The sequence below is a fragment of the Diadema antillarum genome, unplaced genomic scaffold (genome assembly GCF_040938485.1).
Source record: "Diadema antillarum isolate AM-2024a unplaced genomic scaffold, OU_Dant_1.0 scf00000068, whole genome shotgun sequence".
In the NCBI taxonomy this organism is placed as follows: domain Eukaryota; kingdom Metazoa; phylum Echinodermata; class Echinoidea; order Diadematoida; family Diadematidae; genus Diadema; species Diadema antillarum.
In genome coordinates, this window is record NW_027270957.1 from 1,349,221 (window position 1) to 1,370,928 (window position 21,708).

The 21,708-nt window shown below is 37.6% G+C and overlaps 1 protein-coding gene across 1 annotated transcript; it reads right to left on the bottom strand.

Annotated features, from left to right (window-relative positions):
* Positions 1-2,223: 2,223 nt before the first annotated feature.
* Positions 2,224-20,999, bottom strand: LOC139716624 (protein DD3-3-like). The gene is made up of 14 exons (XM_071628149.1): positions 20,870-20,999; positions 17,374-17,427; positions 15,878-15,964; positions 13,914-14,009; positions 13,181-13,319; positions 12,467-12,583; positions 11,646-11,813; positions 11,036-11,241; positions 9,946-10,047; positions 9,335-9,487; positions 8,429-8,599; positions 7,480-7,715; positions 6,662-6,878; positions 2,224-5,677 (listed from the first exon to the last, which is right to left on the bottom strand). Exons 1-14 carry the CDS (start codon positions 20,938-20,940, stop codon positions 5,191-5,193), a joined length of 2,304 nt encoding a protein of 767 aa, XP_071484250.1. The 5' UTR covers positions 20,941-20,999; the 3' UTR covers positions 2,224-5,190.
* Positions 21,000-21,708: the final 709 nt, after the last annotated feature.

The following is a 21,708-nucleotide window of genomic DNA, read 5'->3' on the forward strand; positions in this document are numbered from 1 at the left end:
TTTTCTCAATAAACTATAACTGCAGACGGCTTAGACCGGAAACATTTTTATCATATCTATTGTTCACATGTTCTGTATTCAACAATACTTGACATCGATTAAACGGATTCAATTTTTTTACAGTGGTTGCTTCTATCCGGAACTCACATTTTAGAATTATTTCAAAACACTAATGATGGGTTTTTGTTTCATCTGCAAATGGTATAAAATGCCTTTAAGCAAGAATGACATCGGCAAGTTCGTCTGCTTAAATCTTAATGTCTTGCGCTTTGTAAACCGTATCTAATACTCCGGAGATTCATCAAACTTACGAAGAGCTTGGTGTACAACAATCGCACGCAAAAATCCGGTGAAGCGTTTCGTTGTAGTTGCTTTGTTCCAGCTTTATGATTTGTTCCCTCCATCCCCATTTTTATTCCTCTCCCCCCCCCCTTTTTTTTTGTCATGACAGATTGCCTCTTTGTCAATCTCTCCCCCACCCTCCCTTTCTTTCTTCTTCTCTCACTCTCTCTGTTTTAGTTTTGCTTTCGAAGCAGGAAATCTTCCGTGTCATTGCTAAACCCATCTATGCTTTTGCCAGAAATATTTTCCAAGTTTTCTGAACTCATTTTGTTTGCCAACAAGAATGAACTATGTGTTGAGATACACACTTTGGACGTAGCTGACCGAAATGTCATTGACATGCACGTTGCAGTACAATAGTGTAGAAAGTAGCATTTCTTAACAGGCATCTGCTTTTATGAAATACACTCAACCTCAATACCTGCACATACATCTGAGCTGTAAACACATCAGTTTTACTTGATCAAGATATACGTGCATATCTATTTTTGTCACAAAAAGATGTACATTGTACCTCGTACGGTGCAATGTCACACTAAAATAGAGATGTACAGAATGTCAGAAATTTCATCAAAATCTGGGATCAAACAAGGGGTTATAGAAATCTAAACTTTCACATTTTTTAATCAAAAACATACAGATTAAAGGAACAGATAATGTCATTGCCCTGAAAGTCTCTTGTTGGTTTGTGCACAAATATATCATCAAAATCATGTTTTTGTGAAAGATTTAGCTAACCGGGTTTCACTACTTCAACCATTTTCTTTTTTTATCAGTGCTAGATTACCATAACGACCACAAGCTTGTTCATAGTTTTTTTCGTGACAAAAAAAAGAGTACATTTCATGTTAATTTGTGTGTAATTCAAAAGGATCCTTGCGAGGTGGTGTCATCACTCTGCCAACTTGAATAATTCATTGTGCGCATGACCGATGTCACCTATTCATAAAAACACAGGAAACTTTGATATTCCGGGTTTCTAGAGGCATGATTGTGATAAAACTTTTATCATTCTTTTTGTCTGAATTTGGTTGATTTATCAAAGCCGATTTGAAAATGGCACATACAGAACTGCACATTAAATTTTAAAAAAAAAATCCATTAACAGCAGCAAGAATTTTAAATCTCACTTTTACTGAACATACACATTCTCAGACACACAACATAGCAGAAAAATTGTCTGCACAAACACTTTTAATATACAGACACACATTGAGGGATATTTTGATTTCATAAATTCCCGTGGACTGATCACACACGAGCTGTAAAACACAACAAACAAACAAACAAACAAACGAACAAACACAAATCCTGGAGACCACCAGACTGCTGAAAGCTGAGTGACCATCTTTATGGTCAGTTACTACAGTTCATTAAACGTTTTCAACTCAAAACAACAGGACACCAAACTCAATAACAAATAACAAATCTCTTTTACAGAATAGTTGTAATGTGTGCAAAGTACATATAAACTCATTTTATTGCCATAATACCACTGACAAAAATATAAATGTGGTCACAAAGTGCACTTTATGTCCATGTTAAACATCTATGGTGAGACTGAGAGCTAAAATGACCAGGCCCTAATGCCTGCTTAAAATGCCAAGCCATTAAATGTCTCTTCCTCTCTCTTTAGAAAAGAGTAATGCCACTACAGCATACATGGATTTGACAATTCTCTTGTCTTTCTCTGCCTCTCCACAATATAATGTGTCAACCAGCAAGCCAGTGGCGGATCCAGAGGGGGGTGCACCGGGTGCGCACCCCCTTTTCATTTTTTTGCTAAAACAAAAGAAATAAAAAGGAAAAATGAGGGGGGTGCATGCATCCCCCCTCTTTAATTTTGTAAAGACCTCTCCCCTTTACAGAATTTCTGGATCTGCCCCTGAGCAAGCTATAACCTCCTTCTGTTTAATGAGGTAGGAGACAAAAAGAGAAAGATATGTTATCCATGCATCCTTTGCCTCACATCTTCAGCATATCTACATTTTGTTTTAGTTGGATTTTTTGTTTTTCCGGCCAGCGGATTGAGAGCACTACCAGGGTAATATAGGAGAATCTCGCTTCTGACAAAATTATGATAAAGACATGCACACAAAACAGAGGGGGTAAAAAAGGATTTTGTCCATATAGAGATGAATTTGAAAATACTGACACACTGTCCCTGAATATGCAATCATGAAAGCTGTACCAGTATTTGTTTTTTTTTTTTCTTCTTTCATCAGGATGGCACCATTACAGTCACACATACGGGTGAGAATGATAATGAAAAAGTACCAAGACATTGCAATCTCTAAATGGTTTGTAGATATGAATGCAAAGTTCACTGGCACAGCGGAGGGATATGAAGAATGAAAAAAAAATTATTATCAAAAATCACCCAAATAACCAAGACACCTGCACATGAATCTCACATTATATTTATCATCACAAAAATATCACTAGCATCAACACCATCTGATGAGATGCATAAGACCATTAATGCCAAAGACTTCATTTGGAATTTATGCCCTCCATCTTCCAAACTGACAACACATGTTAATGTACAGAAATGATCAGTCTCCCTTTCACAGCCAGATGCAGTACAGTAGTTGGTAATTCTCTGAAAAATAATACAATTTCAACACCTGATAAGGTCATATTTTTCTCCTACAATGCAAAGGAAAAATATGCATTAATATTTGCTAACAATATTGTCAATGTACCTTTCTCAAACCAACAAATTAGAGGACAGAATTATGCTATTATCAATATAAAATTAGAGAACATTCAAATGCATGTATGCTGTTCCACAGAACGTTATTGTTACATCTCTACAATAGATCTTGATAAAAGGTTTAAGATCACAAATATATTCTCTTAGTACTTTTTTCCTTCTTCTGTGCAAACACACTAGCACACTGGCTCCCTCTGGGATACTCAGAAAATGTTCTGATAAAAAACTGCATAAAATCAACATCTCCTGATAAAATCCCATGTAAACATCTAAATTCTATCAACAAATGCCCATTGGTCATCTGATCACAATTCTTTTTTCTGTAGGCACTTTCCATATCCTTTCATATAACAAATGTCGCACACTCATTGAAGCCATAAATATTCTTTCCATTAACATGCATGCCTGGCCACCAGGTCATATTTTACACTGGTGAGGTACATACAGAGAAAGACAAATCTTGAATTGCCCAGACATTATTATAAATCTTGCATCAGATGAACACTATGTTGATATATGAAAGAGTAACTAATACTCTGTCAATGACCACATCGATACTTCTTTTCCAATTTAGATGAACTGAGCTAAGAGAAAGACACAGGTAATCCATGATATCAGACAGACAAAGACGAAAGCAATGCTATATGGTCGAATTCAGTACTTGGATACAAGAGGAATCATGTGTGTGCAATCTGCTGAGCTACACACACAGCGTGTGCATGAATTGAAAAGATACAAGACAAAACAAGTGTTGATGAAACACATTTCAATTTGATATACGAGGAAAATTCACCTTACAGAGAAAGTCATTTAGAGAAGAGCAAAGTTCTGATGATGGTGTACAAGAAAAACACTGTCAGGTCAGTGTACATTAGAACAAATTCTTTACAGGTTGGGAAAATATCATTTGACTGACAGTGAAGCTCTTTAACCCTTCACTTACTGTAACCTGGTGTGTACTGCATAAAGTCATTAAAAGGATTCTGGTGTCTTATAAAGAATGGGTTAACATGCATGCTATGGATGTTAATCGAGTTGTCTGTTTGTGTCTTGGTCACATCAATATTCACACATTGCCAGAATACCAGATATTCTTTCTTTTGTTTGTATTTGTGAAGTGCTTATGCACTCTGTACCATAAAATTGTCCCTACTGTCACAGTTGTACGAAAAGAAAATTTTTGGTGTAATTCTCTGCAACCAATGATAAAGTCTCTTTATTCCTCATTACACGCAGGTTAACTCCATACAAACAAACAAAATAATAATGTATTCGTTTGTTTGTTTGTTTGTTTTAATCAAACAAATGAGATGGTTTTAACATGGAATACCACAGTAAGGAGGAAAAAGCCATTTTGGTAGGGCAAAAAAAAAGCACTGCAAGCTCAACTGACAAGCAAACGGTCATGACTTTTTAGTGTGTTTCTGCAATTTTGTTACTTTGGTGCAGTGTTATCTTTTTCTGAAGCTTTCATCTCTCCATCTATTTTCAATACCATCTGCATCATTTGATATTATTACACATTATCATAGTGGTCTTGCAGCTAGATGTTATTAACAATTGTTAGAAATGTATCATGAAAAAAACAGTATAGAATAAATATATGTAAACTTGTGCCACAGTGTTGAATTATAGAAATATTATATACATCTTATTGTACATCTCTATGGCAATAGAAATAGGATGAAACTGATGCATCTTGTCCTTACTTTGTGTGTATGGTGAAAGTACCTACTAACAATTCATATGGGGAAAGAAATCGTTGCTCATTTGCTGAACAATACCTACCCCGACATACATGTAGGTCATACAACATAATTAGTGCATCACAGTACATTCCATATCATGTCCTGGATCCTTCACAGTCATGTTAAAGTTCATTTGTAAACAACAACAAAAAGAAGACTCACAAGTTATACTCTCATAATTTATCACACACCATCAATACAACAGAATTGCAGCTGGTCATACAATGTACATGGTCACTTAATAAATGCTTCATGATCGTATAACAAAATGTGGCTTCCGTGATTCAAGTTGCACTGGTAAAATCCTGACGTTGGTTTTAACATTCAGAGAGCTTAAACTGAAATGAAATCAAAAGAGGCCCCTAGGTGCCACCTTGAGCCCACTTAAACCTGGCCAGTTTTGGTGAGCCCTGAGAGTTTGTCAGGGTGCATCCTGAAGTAGACAACAGCGCCAACAATCAGCACCACAGCAATCAGGCAGCCAATCACAGCTCCAGCGATTGTGCCGGCATTTGTGGAGCCGGTGACGACATACGTGCCGCCGCTGTCGGTCTCGATAGCGAGGGCATTGCCCTGCTTCGTGTACTCGACCTTTTCCCAGGTCGTGAAGGTGCCAGGATCAGCGCGGTACATCTCCAGGTTGTCCGTCGTGGAGCCGTTCAGGTAGAGATTGAGCGTGAACTTCTCATCGTTGGCTGTGAACTTGGTGGTCGGGTACACAGTGATGAAGTTGCTCTCAATCTTCTGACCTGGCAGGTCATCGGGGTTGCCACCTTTGTTCTCGATTTCCCAGCGGCCCTGGTTTGGAGTCCACTCCACGATCTTGATGTCCTCTAAGTGATCCAGAGTGCCGACGCGGAAGTTCAGCTCACTGCATAGGAATGAAAAGATACTGACTCAACAAATTGTACATCCAATTCTATGAATTTAATAGCTTAAAGAAAGAGTTCGCTAATATAATGTCAAAGTTACAGTCACTGTAAAGTCCATAGTTGTTTTCAATCTAATCACTGATAAAAGACAAATATACATATGACAGTATATCATAGTTAACCCTTCTTATTCTCTCATTACATCAATAAGTCACATTAACCTATTTATGACTGCCATCTTCCAATTGCACATAATATAAAGAACATTGTACAATACTTGGGTAGACATACATATGCTGAGGCAAACTAAAATCATCGTGAGCATTGCATGAATAGAGGGAAGTTTTGTCACATTGCATAGGAATACAACACAGATTTGATATCTACAGCATCTCAACATCCCTCAGCCCTCAAACTAGATAAAGTGATAAAAAAAAAGAAATTAGTTATTCCTGCTACTAGTTACTCACAAAGCTTGGGAAAGTATCAAACACTTGAAATGACACTTAAGAAAATTGTGGTTTGTGGTGCCACATACATTGAAGAATAGTTGATATTATGAGATACAGATTTTATGAAGCCACATTCATCAAAAAAACATAGCCACTTTGCAGAATGTATAGTTCCATGACATGGCACATTACAATTGTGTATCATTTCGTCGCTGGGGTGACAAGACCTCATATCTGAAATTTTGGTGAAAATGAGTTTTTTGGATGAATGGTTAGATAATCAGTTGAGTGATGTCCTGTCCAAGTTCTAGCTGTCTTACCCAAAAAATAGAGCCAATATGGCATGTCAAAGGAAAGGCTCTTTCATTCGATGCAGTGCTTTAGCTGCCATTCTTTTTGTTCTCCTGAACATTTGGCATTTTGTAGATATGAGGTCTTGTCACCCCAGCGACGATTTTGCAATTCTGTATGGGAGGGTCCAATGCTGACAATTTCTGTTCTACTCATTCCACCTCTCCCTTCAAAACATACCTGTGTCCAGTTGTAACGTTGCCTCCCGTGTAGCCAATCGGGGTGTAGTTGACCTGCTCGATGCTGGAGACGATACGTCCCTTCTGACTGCGGTTGGAAAAGTTGTTGTTCCTCGTGCACATGTAGTGGGCCGTGCCAGGCATGGTGATCTTCCTGGGCCCCGAATCATAGTAAGTGCCCGCATCATCCAGCTCCGACATCTCTCCTCGGAACTGGCCTGGAAGGAGGCGGGTGGAGGGTGTGGGGAGGAACAGAGGAGGAATCAACATCGAGATATGCTGGTAGCAATATTTCAAACCACTCACTTTTAATTCATGATATAATTCATATTGGCAATCCAAATGCAATAATCTATCATGTTTAGTTCACATCATCCAAAAATTATATTGCACTGAGAAATCTTGATAATGGTATGACTGATTTTACCTCAATATAACTGGTACCTTGATGTAAATTAATTAACCCCTTGAGGACAAGCTGATTTTGCTAAAACACATATTTCCCATAGACACCTGCCCAGTATAGTAGGGATTAGCCTTTAACAGGTTTAAAAAAAAAAATATCAGCTAAATACAGCAATGGAAAATAAGGCCAATAAAATCTACCTTACGTAAAGTGGTACATTATTATAAGAAAGCTCATTATAATCAAGTTTCGTAAGTGAAACAGGATTGTAGAGAAGCCGAAACACTTCAAGCAGTTACTCTTAATCTATGGAACTCTGTATGCAACAGAAATCACTGTCCATCGGCTATCAATGTCCTTGTAATGTTTCTTTATGGTTTTCATCTAAGTGTACTCATGCACTATTCTCTTACCTGGTTGTAAAACAGCCAGGTCAATCAGATCCTGCTGAGTTAATCCGAGGAAGGAGGCATTCCTGATGTCCTGCGGGTAGCTGTTACCATACTGACCAGTCACGCCATTGGGCTCATAGTAGGAACCGGTCCCCTCGGGGTAGTTCTGGTCCCTGAGCAGGGCGATGTTGCTGCGGTCAGTACCCTGGCGACCCTGACCGTCATTGTTGTTGGGGTTGGAGTTGGAACCAGTGAATCTTAGTGGGTAAAGAGAAATGAGTCAAATCCTTGATACAAGGGCATAGACTGTAGACTTAAAGGGAATGGCTATAGTAGTAACTGATCAGTGGGAATCAGTGGGAATGCTCGGGGATGATTGTTCCAATTCTTGTGGGATTCATTTAAGAGTACATTATATATCTGTTGTTGTATGAAAATTATTTGCATCAGAATGGTTTCATATTCAAGTAATGTGCAGTTTAATGCCCCGTCACTGTACAGGCATGCTAGCCTGGAACCATTAACCTGCACGTCACTGAACTGAACAAACAAAACAAATAAATCTTTCTGGTGAGTAAAGAAGACATTCCATGTACCATTTCATAAGATTAATAACAACATCAAGTTAACACTGGAGTATCTTGTTTCTTTAACTCCACAGTCCATGAGACTAGGGAACCTTGTCTTCTGCTTTGAACATCAGGGATGTGAGAGTTTAAAGTTTAATCTGATTTCAGATTCTATTTTACTCTGCCAAAAACCCGCATTTCAGACTTTTTCGCACTTCAAACGTATTGTAATGCTCACAGTTTAATGCACTTCAGACTATTTTTTAAAGAGTTTTAGAATTGTTCTGATTTTCCACTGCGAGTTCTTTAACATCCCTGATATATTGAATTCAATCAGGCAAACATAAGGCTACAACTATCTTGCAACACAGACCTGTGCCATGTGATTACAAGCAACTTACTGCACATGAATAAATTCCCCAGGCATGACTGCGAGCTCGTTGGGGACAAAGTCGTACTCCACTGCTGGGAAGACCTGTACGATGTTCCCTCGTTTTCCCCGCACATTGAGATTGTGCACCTTGTTCTCACCGACCTCAGGTGGAGGTGCTCGGATGGCAAAGGTATGCGACCTGCAAAATATGAGACATAGAATTCTCGATTGGTTAGTTGGTTGGTTGTTTTGAGTTCTATTAGAGCACTGCCATAACACAATGCAATTTGCCTCGCAAAATATGTATTAGTATGATTTTAATGAAAGCAGAGGACTGTGTTTAATGCAATGAAAGATGTAGTGATATTAGTTTAGGGGGTGAATTATCTATACATATTCTCCATTCCCAATCTCAGGTATCTTCATGGAGGTGAATTTTATTGAAATATCAATTTTTCAAATATGAATGAGAATATATAGCATGTTCTTCTACTCCACTTCTACAGTGAAATGTAAAAGTGTAAAAAGTATAGAAGAATTCATGGCCATAATGATGATGATAGCAATAATTAATTTCTTGTTTACAGCCTTCTTTCATCAATGCAAAAAGTAGAAAAAGCAATCCTTTTACGTCACCCCCATCAAACACACAGTGAAAGCTTGGCCTTTGTCTCAACGTGGTCATGCTTAACAATATCTGATGGATAAGTGATAAGTGCCAGTGCCAATGGGAACATCCCTGAGGTACAGAAGATTTAGACTTTACTTTTATGCTAACATATTCCACAACAAATTTTCAGAATGCATTCACGGGCACAGCATCTGACAGAATGAAAGACATAAGAACGCAACATTTGCACAAACAATTTAAAGTAAAAATTCCCCACATTAATGACTGAGGAAGATCTTTTGTCTTTGTGCAGATGGATCTCACCTGTCCTGGAATGTCCTTCCCAGCTGAGCTGTGTTTATCGCCAGCTGCAAGTTGAAGTTGTCCCCGTTAGGGGCATCGGTGAACATCTGCACGTTGGGGTTGTTCTCAAAGACGTAACCCCTGTCATCTGCCTCGTCCTCGGTCAGGCCATACCTGATAACCAACAATTACGAAATAGTTACCTTCCGTCATGTGTGCTACTGCAAGACTTGTGAGGTCCAACTAAACTGTACCCGATATGGTTTTTCAACAGTACGGGGGGAGCTGCATGCAAATTTAGGCAAGAGTCTCTATAATTATGCACTTTGAATTTTATGGAATGAGTGATCCCATTTTCATACCATTTGAGAATCATTGCCTCACAACTTAACCTTACCACAAAATTCAAACTCAAGCTAATATATCTTTGTTTCACATTTGACAAGGACTAATCTTACGAAAGATTATCTCGTGTGATGTATCCTCTACAGTCATGATTTGATCTCTCTCTGGCAATGGTATGAGAGATTGCTACATGTACCTGATTAATGACAGACACTTGCACCATTAAACTTCCACTGAAGATTTAAGCATTTTACATAAAGGCGAGACAGAGAAATGAGGAAACTTACTTTGAGAAAACATCAAGTGGGCTGTCCTGGTTGCCTTGGGCATTCAGTTCTGCTGTGACTGTACCATCCCAACCAGGGTATTCTCCTGTGGAGATGTTGTACCTGTCAAGGAATAAGCAACAAAAAATGTATTTGTGATACTACATGTTTGTTAAGTATCACTTATTCCACATATCCATTATGAAATACATTTCTCACATGGGGATTAAATATCTCACCTCTTCTGTTACTACATGTGATTATTTTCTCAAACTTCTGACTATATTTTCTGGTCTGATTTTGTTTTTTAATCTCTCTCAAGTAATATGCATTATGTATGAAAAATTTCATGGTATATTTTGTTGTCAATGTACTGACGATGAGAACAACATAATAATAACTAGAAAAGTACTCTGAGAGCGCAGACCTCCGCCAAGCATGCAGCTCATTTTCACCACTGATCTTGTTATTCCATAGAGATATCAGTGATTTTCACCCATAAGTACTTATAGCATTGTGTGCTGAAAGTCGCCCGATTTCCCAATATAGAAGCCTTTGTTACGTCAGAAATACTCAGCTGCACAGCGCATCTCGCCCTAGCAGAAACTAGAGCACGCACTATAGTGCGCGCAAGCAAACCTCAAATACGCGCACCCTGAACTCCCAAGTTCAATGACCCTACCTACCAAAATATCAAAAATCCTTCAAAAATTCTCCCAAATTGTCGGATCACTTCCAAAAGTTAATCGTTTGTTACTTGTGTCATTCTCAACCTTTTCTGCAAGTTTCATCCCAAATCGTTCACTACTTTTTGAGTTATTTTGAACACGGACAAACTAACGAACTAACGAACTAAATAACTAACAAACAAACCAACGGTAACGAAAACATAACCTCCTCCCTTGGCGGAGGTAATAAAAGAGAAAGAAAAATTACAATAGCCACAACATACTTGTCGAAAAAGAGCATATGCGACAATTTGTCAGACACCACTATTGCACTAATCAATAATGAATGAAGAAGAAAGTTTATCAAGAATCAATCAATGCTTTTGAGGTCATCAATAACATTTGGGTCATGGATGACCTGCTTTCAAGGGCCCTGTACCCACCTGAGACGCAAGGCACAGTTCTCATTGATGGTGTTGGGTATCGTCCAGTTGAGGTTGTTTGGCTGACCATTGACGCCGTTGCCCAGGTGATTGTCACGGCTCCAGTGGTTCTCACGGCAGATGGGGGCAGAGATGTTGAAGGAGGGGAATTCCTTCCACACGCCACGGGTGCCATTCCCGCCCGCCGGATTCTCGATAGTCACAGCCTGGATGCGAGGGATAAAGAGCAGAAGACAGGACCGAAGGAGGAGGGGAAAAAGAAGGAAGAGAGAATTGTAACAACACACTGGATTTGGGAGAATTTTGACACTTTGGCAAGCAAAACCCAAGCAAAGAACTTTTTTATGATGTGACAAAACTTAAGCTCAATTCAATAAAGAGAAGATGAAATCATGAAACAAGTATAAATAAAGTTCAAGACAATGTAGCTTTTCCAGTCATCAGACTTGTTTTCATTGGAGAGGAGAAAAGGGACTTTAATAAAATTTCACTACAAACTATGAAGATTTATCTCTTCAATCTCAACAAACCTTAACAGCAACAAAATAAAAATACACAAGCTCCACTGATAAGGGGTGGGGATCTGTTGCTATGGTAACCAATGGCTCACCTCACACTCTTCCTTGGTGTTAGGGATGACTGGATTGTTGCGGTTGGCGTTAATGTTCTCCTGCAGGTAGCTGAAGGGCAGGTCACAGGCCCAGCGTGACTTCACATTCTGACTCTCAGTCTGGTAATACTCACATCGAGTCGGGTCATTGGTCAGCACAGCAATGTCCTGCATTCATCAGATAAGTAACTTGGTCATCTCCATTTGCAAATGTAAAGCATAATATGCCATATATATATACTTTGAGTCAAGGACTCTCCGAGGATTTAACTACATCTTCTCTATCACATTCTAACTCATCTTAACATGTTGACGATGGCCTGATTTTGCTACAACATGCATATCCATAGACACCTGCCCAAGTATACTCGGGACTCCTCCTCGATGGGTTAATATGACCAATGGAGAAGGATATGTCACAGATTGAAGAAGCTTCAAAATATTTTTAATTTGACTAGGAAAATACGAAGAGTGACACTGTCCAATTTTCTTTTTCAAATACAGTTTGAAGTCCTTGGGACCAGCAGTGTTCTTTCTTATAATGAAATTTTGTTAGAGCCGAACAGAGATACATAAATTCATATAGATGAGATAATTTTGGGGCCTGAATTTTTACTTCATTGTAATGAGAATTTGTTATAATAGTGTTTGTCACAACAGGAGTGCAATGAATCATATCATTTCTAAATGAGAGAAAAGGTTTCAGCCATTACTATATAACATGTTTCTGGCTAGTTAAAAAACTGAAGGAAATCTGGATTATAATACTCTACATGTAGTAGATATCATCTTTGCCACTAGCAACCAATAACTCAACCTACCATCCATGGAGACGGACCCCAGTAGGGGTAATAGTCGCGCTCCTCCGGACACTCATAGCCCCTTCTTGTTCCCTGTGGGTTCTGTCTGGTGTACTTTGCAGTCTGCCCTTTCAAGTTCTAAATCAAACAAGAAAGAATTTATATGGGAAAACAGCAAAATAAGACAAAATGATGCTAAACATTCTCAACAGTATTAAGTCTCAATAAGATGATAAATTTTCCAAGAAATTTTCTTTGCAAGGTGATATTTGGCAATGTAAAATTCTTGATTGAAATTCCTGATAGAAAAAGGATGTCACGCCAACAAACAAGTAGAGATTGATGGGGAAATTATGATATCACTTTCATATTTTCTTCTTTATCAATCAATTCTGTTCTATAATCCTCATGTCAAGCAGCAGACAATAATTTGACTCTTTAATTAGTTTGTCACCACAATACATTCCAATAGAGAACACTGTTCAATTATTGGAATAAAACCCTTTTTAATTACCTCCCCCCTTTTCCCTAAGGTTTTCTTTAATAGAAACCTTTTCTCACACATGCATTGATTGCAAACCTCTCCAGCATCCTGACTGATTCCCCTTAGAGCATGCCTCCTTTACAGTTAATTAATATACTTAAAACACTTTTTCAGAGAATGTCATATAAAAATATTCCCAAAGTTCTCATTCTCAAAGAAAGAAGGTTAACGAAAAATTTGCTTTTCCTGACCTGATCGGCAGTAAAGAGGTTTGCCTGCCGCTGTCTGAGTTTACAGTTGAGGTAGTAGTCAAAGTTTTCGTTCATTCCATATCGGATGTCCGTGTTGCAGTCGTAGTTATAGCACTGATTTGGATTCTCTGGGATAGTTCTGCATGGGAAGAGAAGAAAATTAATGCTAATGCATGCACTTAAAACAAAGCAAGGCAACAAATTATCATGATAAATCACCAAAATACATATACATCACACTGAGGGTCTATGAATATTCTGAAATGAACTTCTCTTTCACTCACTGGAGCATGAACAAAAATTTGCTGAGCAAGAGTGGGCACAGTTGTCGGTATGATGAACACAGCTACCACACTACTACAACTTGCGATGTACATTCTAAAAGACAATACCATAACTCATTTAAGTCAGGAATTATTATAATCCAAGCATAATGTGATGAACTACAATATCAATAATCAGTTGTACTTTTGGTGTTGACGGACAATTATGTCTTAATCTGATAATGAGCAGCATTCAAAAAGTTAAATTTGCATTCAGGGTCTTACACAGACACATCTGAGTGCAGTAAAAAAAAAAGATAATAATAAATAAAAATAATGAATTCAAATGATAGGGAAAATAGCGATAGGCAATAAGAAAACAAATTTCAAGAAAATTAGAGTGAGAGGTTCTGACTGATGCTGTGACAATAAATGGGGCCCTGACGCATGTACAGTCCCACACTACTTACGTGGTTGTTGTTCCATCCCTGACCCATTCTCCACACATGTACTGGATGACGAGCTCACAGTGGGAGTTCGGGTCTCCGCAGCTGTGCTGGTTGGTCCTGTCGAGACAACATGGGACAGGGAGAGACACAAAGAGACAGAAAGAGGGCGAGTTAGAGGGACTCAGCGTTTGCTGTGATTGACAAGCTATAGGCAGGAAAAAAATACGGGTACAACACATTTTCTGATTTTCTGACCATGATTTATGGTGAAAAATGTGCAACAAATGACAATGTAAGTGGTTTGTTCGTTATGGAATTTGCATTGTCTAAGTGTATGCCACTGGCAGTCCACCAAGCTGAAATACAAACTACTCTAAAAAACAACAACAATTGAAATCAAAAGCAAACAACTAAATAAACAATTAATGTCTGCATACACATATGTTGCAAGTGATCACTAGTCAGCTACAGCACTTCTTCTCTCCAATATTGTCTGGTAATTTGCAGGGCTTTGAGCATTAGACATTTGGGACAGAATGGGGCATAATATTCTGAAGTACTATAAGTAAGCTCCGCTGCCATGCCTTCAACAAGCTTCTACATATTTTGCATTAAACATACCCACGAATACACATACAATGTACTCATACAAATTGTTCATTTTATACATGTGAGTACCGGTATGCACACATAACAAATAAAGACTAAATCTACAGCAATGAAACCTCTACATATCAAATCTACATAATTTCTTCATCTTCTTTAAATTCTGCTTTTGCAATTTTTATATAAATTAAGACACACGCACATTGACTCAACGTCCAAATTGTGCTGAGCAAGAAGTTATGTGCACTCATAAACAAGTATACATCAAGCCTGCTTTGTTAATACAGTCTTCTGTGTACAACCCACATTAATTTCCCCTCTGATGTCATAATTTCTTTACAATCTGTGGCATGACAGAAAGGCAGTTTACTTTTTGCATTGCAGAACACAAACATACAGATGAACCATGCAACCTATGGCCCACAATGGATTTGATCGACTAGACCAGATGCAGTGAACAGCCACACAGTCACAATCAACTCTCCTGACCGAAATCTGAGTCCTAGACACGCTGAGGGGTCAGGAATTTATCTACACTTAATTGCTTCATTGTGGACTCAATGTCTTCAAGTCTGTGGCAAAAACTCAGCTATATCAAGTGCAAAGAATCAGAGAATGGATTCATCAATTTGCATTTCCTATCAATGTGCAATTCTTTCTGAATCAACATCCTACAAATGCGATATAATTTCAAAGTTGAAAAAAAAAAATTATTGAGTATCACTGCAGATGAATAGAAATCACTGCTGCATGCCTAAAAGGTCCCACATGTAATCCAATGGCTGGGATCTTCATGACATCACAAATCAACAAGCTGGTTTAAAGAGAGACAGTTAATTTCTGGCTCAGAAATAAAGAGGATAGATGATTAGTTGAACGCAAAAAGGTAAACACACAAAAGATAAATGGTGCAATCTATAGCTTGATTCTTCAGGAAAGAAACTATAATCAAATTAACATATGGGATACACAGGAAATGATTGATAAGACAACCCAAGGCCTATTTAAGGAATAGACTAGGTGAAAATGGGGAGGAAGGAAGGAAAAAGTAAAAAAAAAATCATCTGGCAGACCATCAAAAACAAATTGTGAGGTAAAGTGAACATTATGAGTAAACAAATACAAACGTGTACAACTAAAGCTACCTTGAGATATTACACTCAAAGTAGACCTCTAGGCACACCAGGAAATAACATTATTATGAAAAAAAAAAACTCAGTAAAATCTGAAAAGCTGGCAGCTAGACTATTTTCTCCAATGAAAAAGCATTTGGAAATGCTATACTGTAGGTTCACCTGCTCTGTTCAGTTCACACTTCTTGCTGACTCGGTATCTACATGTGTACAGGGGTGATATTTGCAAAGTTTGTGTTTACTCACCATTCAATGGGCAGAACTGAGCCTGCTGAGTAGTATAAGCTTCCTACGTTGTAGCCCCCTCTGTTGTTGTTTTGAGAGTCAAACATTCTGTGGAAGAAAAAAAAAAGCACCAATACAATTTTCACGCCAAATCTTTGAACAGAATTGCAAAACACATAAACGCATTTCACTTTTAGTACACTTTGTTTCCAGGAATATCATTTGAAATTTACTTCATCTGATGAATTATGCTACAGATAATCACCAGATACCAAATTGTAGACTAGTTACAAGAGATTAAACCTCTGAAAAATTTTTAAATACTGTTCTTCCCAAGCAACCACCCAGTATCACACACAGCTCTACTTTATACACAGGACAATGCATTGCTAGTGAGATTTCTGACTACAAAAGTCATAGTCTTTACATCAATTTGAAAACAAAACAAAACACTGTAAACAAACATGGTCATCTAATCAATAATGCAGTGTGTGTCATCGCATGTCAGATCAGTGGTCATAAAATTGACCAGTACATATTCTCATGCGAGGCTCATTTACACCTTTACAAGAACTTCTGCAAAAAGAGACAGGACTTAAGTTTATACAACCATGGGTTAAAAGTTCAACACCTAATGTCTAGAAACATTTTGTTTGTGTGTGTGTTTCTTTTTTTTTAGCATGAGACAGCTATGAAAATGCTATGAAAACATCCTGCTAGAACATCGCTTCTTCTTCAAACATTCGACTTCCTGTATATTTCGAGTGCCTGGTGGTTTTGTGTTTATCTTTTCTGTGAAAATTGATTACTCAATCAATTGAGAAAAACAACAAATAAATCAAAACATAATAAAACACAGAGATATGAAAACATTATAAGTCTAAAAAGGAAGTTGCTCAGCATATTCTACTATTTTTCTTTGTCTGTGAGTAGTAGTACCGGTAATAGTAGAAATACATGTTGTAGTACATGGCATGCAAAACTTTAAAAATTAATGGGCAATATTAACATGAGAGAAAACAAGTCGTCGCTGGGGTGACAAGACCTTGTCTCTGCAATTTTGGTGAAAATGACTTTTTTTGGATTAATGGTCAAATAATAGGTTAAGTGATGTCCTGTCCAAATCCCAACTGTCTTACTCCAAAAATGAAGCCACTACGGCATGTCAAAGGAAAGGCTATCCCATTCACCACCGTGCTTTGGCCGCCATAATTTTTGGCTCTCCTGAACATTTGACATTTTGTAGATACAAGGTCTTGTCACCCCAGTGACGAAGTACCACATACACTTAGGGAAATCTCTCTGTTTTGGGTTTTTTGTTTTGTTTGTTTGTTTGCTTGGGTTTTTTTGTGTGTTTTTTGTTGTTTTGTTGTTGTTGTTGTTGTTGTTGTTGTTGTTGTTGTTGTTGTTTTGTTGTTTTTTTTGGGGGGGGGGAGTAGTGACACACCTTGATTTTAAAGAGGGACATTTATGATGAAAGTTCCAAAGTTTAGTGCAAGAGTACACTGTATTCTCACCTGTTTCCATTGTTCCTCTCTCGACCATTCTCATCAAGTCTGTTATTACTCCCTCTGGAAGAAGATAAAACATTCACATTAAAATGAATTTACACAACAATAACAAAAAATCTCACCTTGTTTATACAGTAGCTGTTGTTGCAGCATGGAAATCAAGTACATGAGCAAGTTATGCTTTACATTACCACTAGTAAGAGGTACTGTCACAAGGATGTTGACAAATATGATAAAGAAAAATCGAAGAATGAAGAAAGAATGGATATTCTATCATGACAACTTCAGGCCAGATACTTCAATGATGAAGATAATCGACCAATGGTACAGTATGTCCTTCATGCAAAATGTGTACATGATGTACCTGTATAAGCTTTCAATTAAATGAGTTTATAAAAGCTTTTTTTTTTCGCAGTTAACAACCACCAAATCTTTTCCATGTAGACAGAATTGTATGAATATCATGAAAATTCTAACTGGCAGGATTCTGTAAAACCATCTGTACTATAGAGATATGACTTTAACAATGGTGACGAAATGCCTCATTTCATTTGAAAGACGTCAAACGGTTTACAAACCTCATGCTCCCTTTTGTTTCCCATTCCCTCTATCCACCACAAAACTTTCATACATCATATCTCTGCATTTATGATTTGCAATCATCCATAGGATCTATTGTGCGATTATACAAACAAAAAAAGAAAAGAGAGAGAAAAAAAAATTTCCATCCTCACAAGAGAAAAAAAAAAGAAGAAAATGAGACAATCACAATGAAAACATTTGTGTGCAAAAAGAGCTCTTTGGGAGTACTGGGGTGACCATTCAAGTAGTTTATTTCCTGGTCTCAGAAATTTGCATATTCATGAATTAAACATGAAAAGCAGTCTGTATGCCAACCCCTACCCCCTCCCATGTGTCCATGAGCAGTTTTTCTTCAAAACTCAAACTTAAACTGCACCACATCTGAGGGATTAATATATATTTTGTATTACTTTTTATTCAAGAATACCACATTAGTGTCATATACATGTTACATGCACATCTTCCTATAAAAGTAAGATTACAAGTAAAGAAATTGCATATCACACAAGTACAAACACACACTCACACACACACACACACACACACACACAAATGTACAATTGGATATATAGCATAAAACAAGGCCTTTTTCTGATTAGTTCCCTTACCACCAAAAACACAGAGTTTGCAGAAAGCTGCTGAGCGGGAATGGGTCTAGGGCAATTACCCCCTGGGCAATTACCCCCAGACCCTTCCCCTGGCCCTAATCCTAATCCTGAACCTAATCCTAACCCTAGCCTAAATTCCTAACCCTAAGCCTAACCCTAATCTTTACTCTAACCTTACCACTAACAAGTATTCTGCAAAATACCTTGTGAATAGTTGTGGCCCTCTGTAAACCTCTCAAGAAATTACAAGATTTGTAGCTTCTCCTGAATTCATCGGAATTTAGAGGAATAATTTTGAATCTTAAATGGTTAGCCTCAATTGACTTCCTATATTAGATTTCTTTTCATCTTCTAATAGGACAGTTTCTATTTCTGTTTGAACTCCACAAAACAGATACCCATAAATTAATCAAAAATTGACATTCTAATTCTTTCTTTTGAATACTTTATGAATACATACACTCTATTTTTTTTTTTTTTTTTTTTTTTGCATTTCAAAGTACACATCGTAGTAAGTTCAACAGTGTTTTTCCTTTTATAGTGTATGCCATGTCAGAGGTCAAGCTTCCCTCACTTCAGGTCCAGACACACACATATATTACTATGTTACTATTACTGAATTCAGTCACATCACATCTACTGTTACATTCTCATTGATAACGACAGAGAGAGCCAAATTGTGCTTTAAGTCCATCTTTGGGAACTTTTACAGCACCTCTATAGACCTAAATCAATTAGCAAGTTATTAGATGACGTTTTTCATGCTACCATCTTGTTTCAATTTGCTTTTTATACTATGTGTCCTTGTACTTTTATATGAGGTTATTTTGCTCTTCTAAATCCACTATGGACTACAGTGTATGTAGCACTGATTCTTGCTTTGAGAACCTTGTAAATATGAATTTAAAAATATCAATTTATGATTTATAACTAAAGAGTCAATGCTTTTCTACTCCCCACCTGAGAAAAAAAAATCCCATACACTTACATGTAAAGTTTCCACTTTACACAACATACATGCTATCATTGTAGGATACAATAATTTCATGCATCAAGGCAGCAACTGAATGAACCATATGTGATTGAGTTGATGTACTGTAAAAGTGAAAATTTTTATGGTGTTAAAATCTTTGCACATTTCGAATAATCAGAAACTAGCACAAAAATAAAGGCACATGAATAATATTGCTTACCATGTTTCTTAAGTTAAGGGATTGTATAGTTTTGGTCGAGACCTAATGTCAGGTTTATAACATTTCATTGGTGAGATAATGAAAAACCTCTTATGAAATATGAAAGAGAATGTTATTTCAAGAAAGATTCAACGTTTGCTCGATGGAAATTGGTTTTAAAATGGCTGAGACATAAAAAAAGAAAGCGATCCTCATAAAATTGACAGGCTACGACTTTAAGATCTCTTCATTCCACAGAATTAAAAACATGCAAAACTCATCTTACCCGGGCAAGCATGAGAAATTACTCCAGCAAAAATATCTACTTTAACAGAAGCTTGTCTGCTGCCACAAAAATTAACTTTAAGTCATTGCTGCAGCAAATAATCTTGACAAAATACGCCCAAAGGATCTTGTCAGTATAATTTTATGACGAAATATGTTTCTTGCTTGTCAAATGTATGCAGTAAATGACTTCCTTCACCTCATCCTTGTACTTCTGAACTTAATTGTGTGAATATTCTCAACAGAAAGAATGAAATAGAATTGCCTTATTCAAAAGAGGAAAAACATATGATATTGTTATTATTAATGACAAAAGTGAACACAAATAAGACTTAAATCAAACTTAATCGACAGTATAGTATTCAGTGCTTAGGAAAGTGTGGAGAAATTCATAATTTCATCAGTGAATCCAGACAATATTTCTTCATGTTTACTACATCTAGATTATTCGTTGTACACAATAGATATCGTACACCCGACTGCTCTATCACCATCTTTCTCTCAGTACTGGCATTGTGGTGGACAATGGCAGGATCTGTCATCACTGAGACTTATCATCGCAAGCACTATTTTGATCTGCATACCACCTCAACTCTTAAGGATTGGATTATATTCATAGCTAAACCAAGCGTGCACAAAACAAGCAAGGGTTAGTGGCTGTGTTTTCTGCATGGTGAAACAAACCGCTATAATTGTCTGCAACACGAAAGGAAAGGGCACATCACACCGACCCGACTTACTAGTAACTAACACGCCAGAGGGACAGGCGTGCATTGCGATGCAATTTCCATTAGGTGATTCACTCACTTTGGGTACATAATTTAAGAGTAAATGCATAAATCGATGAGCTCTTACCTTGGGTTGTGCATGTAAACGTCCGCCTGGACCCCTATTAACATCGTTAACACCGTTACAAGAAGCTTCATCTTCGTGTCTTGCTATAAAAATTGCGAAAGTTATGACTAAAGTGAACCCGTTCACGAGCCTTCTGGTCTGATAGATGGAGTCGTGATCAGCAGAAATATATCACACGAAGGCGGTACCAATTGTCAGTCGAGAGAACAGTAAACCTGACGTCATTGTAAACACTCGCCGTCAGTCATGCTCCAGAGGAGTCGGCCGTGACGGTGTATTCGTGCGCAAGATGAGAATATAGTGCACAAATCTCCGATGTTTGGTGAGGAAATATTCCTTACATCACAGACTACTTAACGTACTAAGATAGTTTGTGCATAAAAACACGTATTGGTATAATGTGATGTGTTTTATATCACTTAGGACTTAAGAATTAATCATTCGTTTCTTTGTGAATTGTGGGCGGTGACATGTAAGGAAAAGTGTGAGGACCGCATCACCGCTGCCTTAAGTTGTATGAAATCCATACGCACTCCGCTTCACAGCGTTTGACCATTTCCGCGTTCCACAGCGTTACAAAACTAATGGCGGAAAATTATTCACATTGCGTGAATGCTGATCGGGCCTATAGGAGAAGATTACTACAATGGTCTAAGGGAAGACTTTGTATAGTTAATTCCTATCTTACGTCAAAGGTCAAATGACTGTCATTACTTACATGGAGGGTACTTTAGCCGGGAGTGACGCCGTGTCATGAACGCGCACTTTCGGAACTCTTGTCTGGACCTAATGACAACAGGCTAAAGTGATTATCAAAGACTATAAAAACATATAAGAAT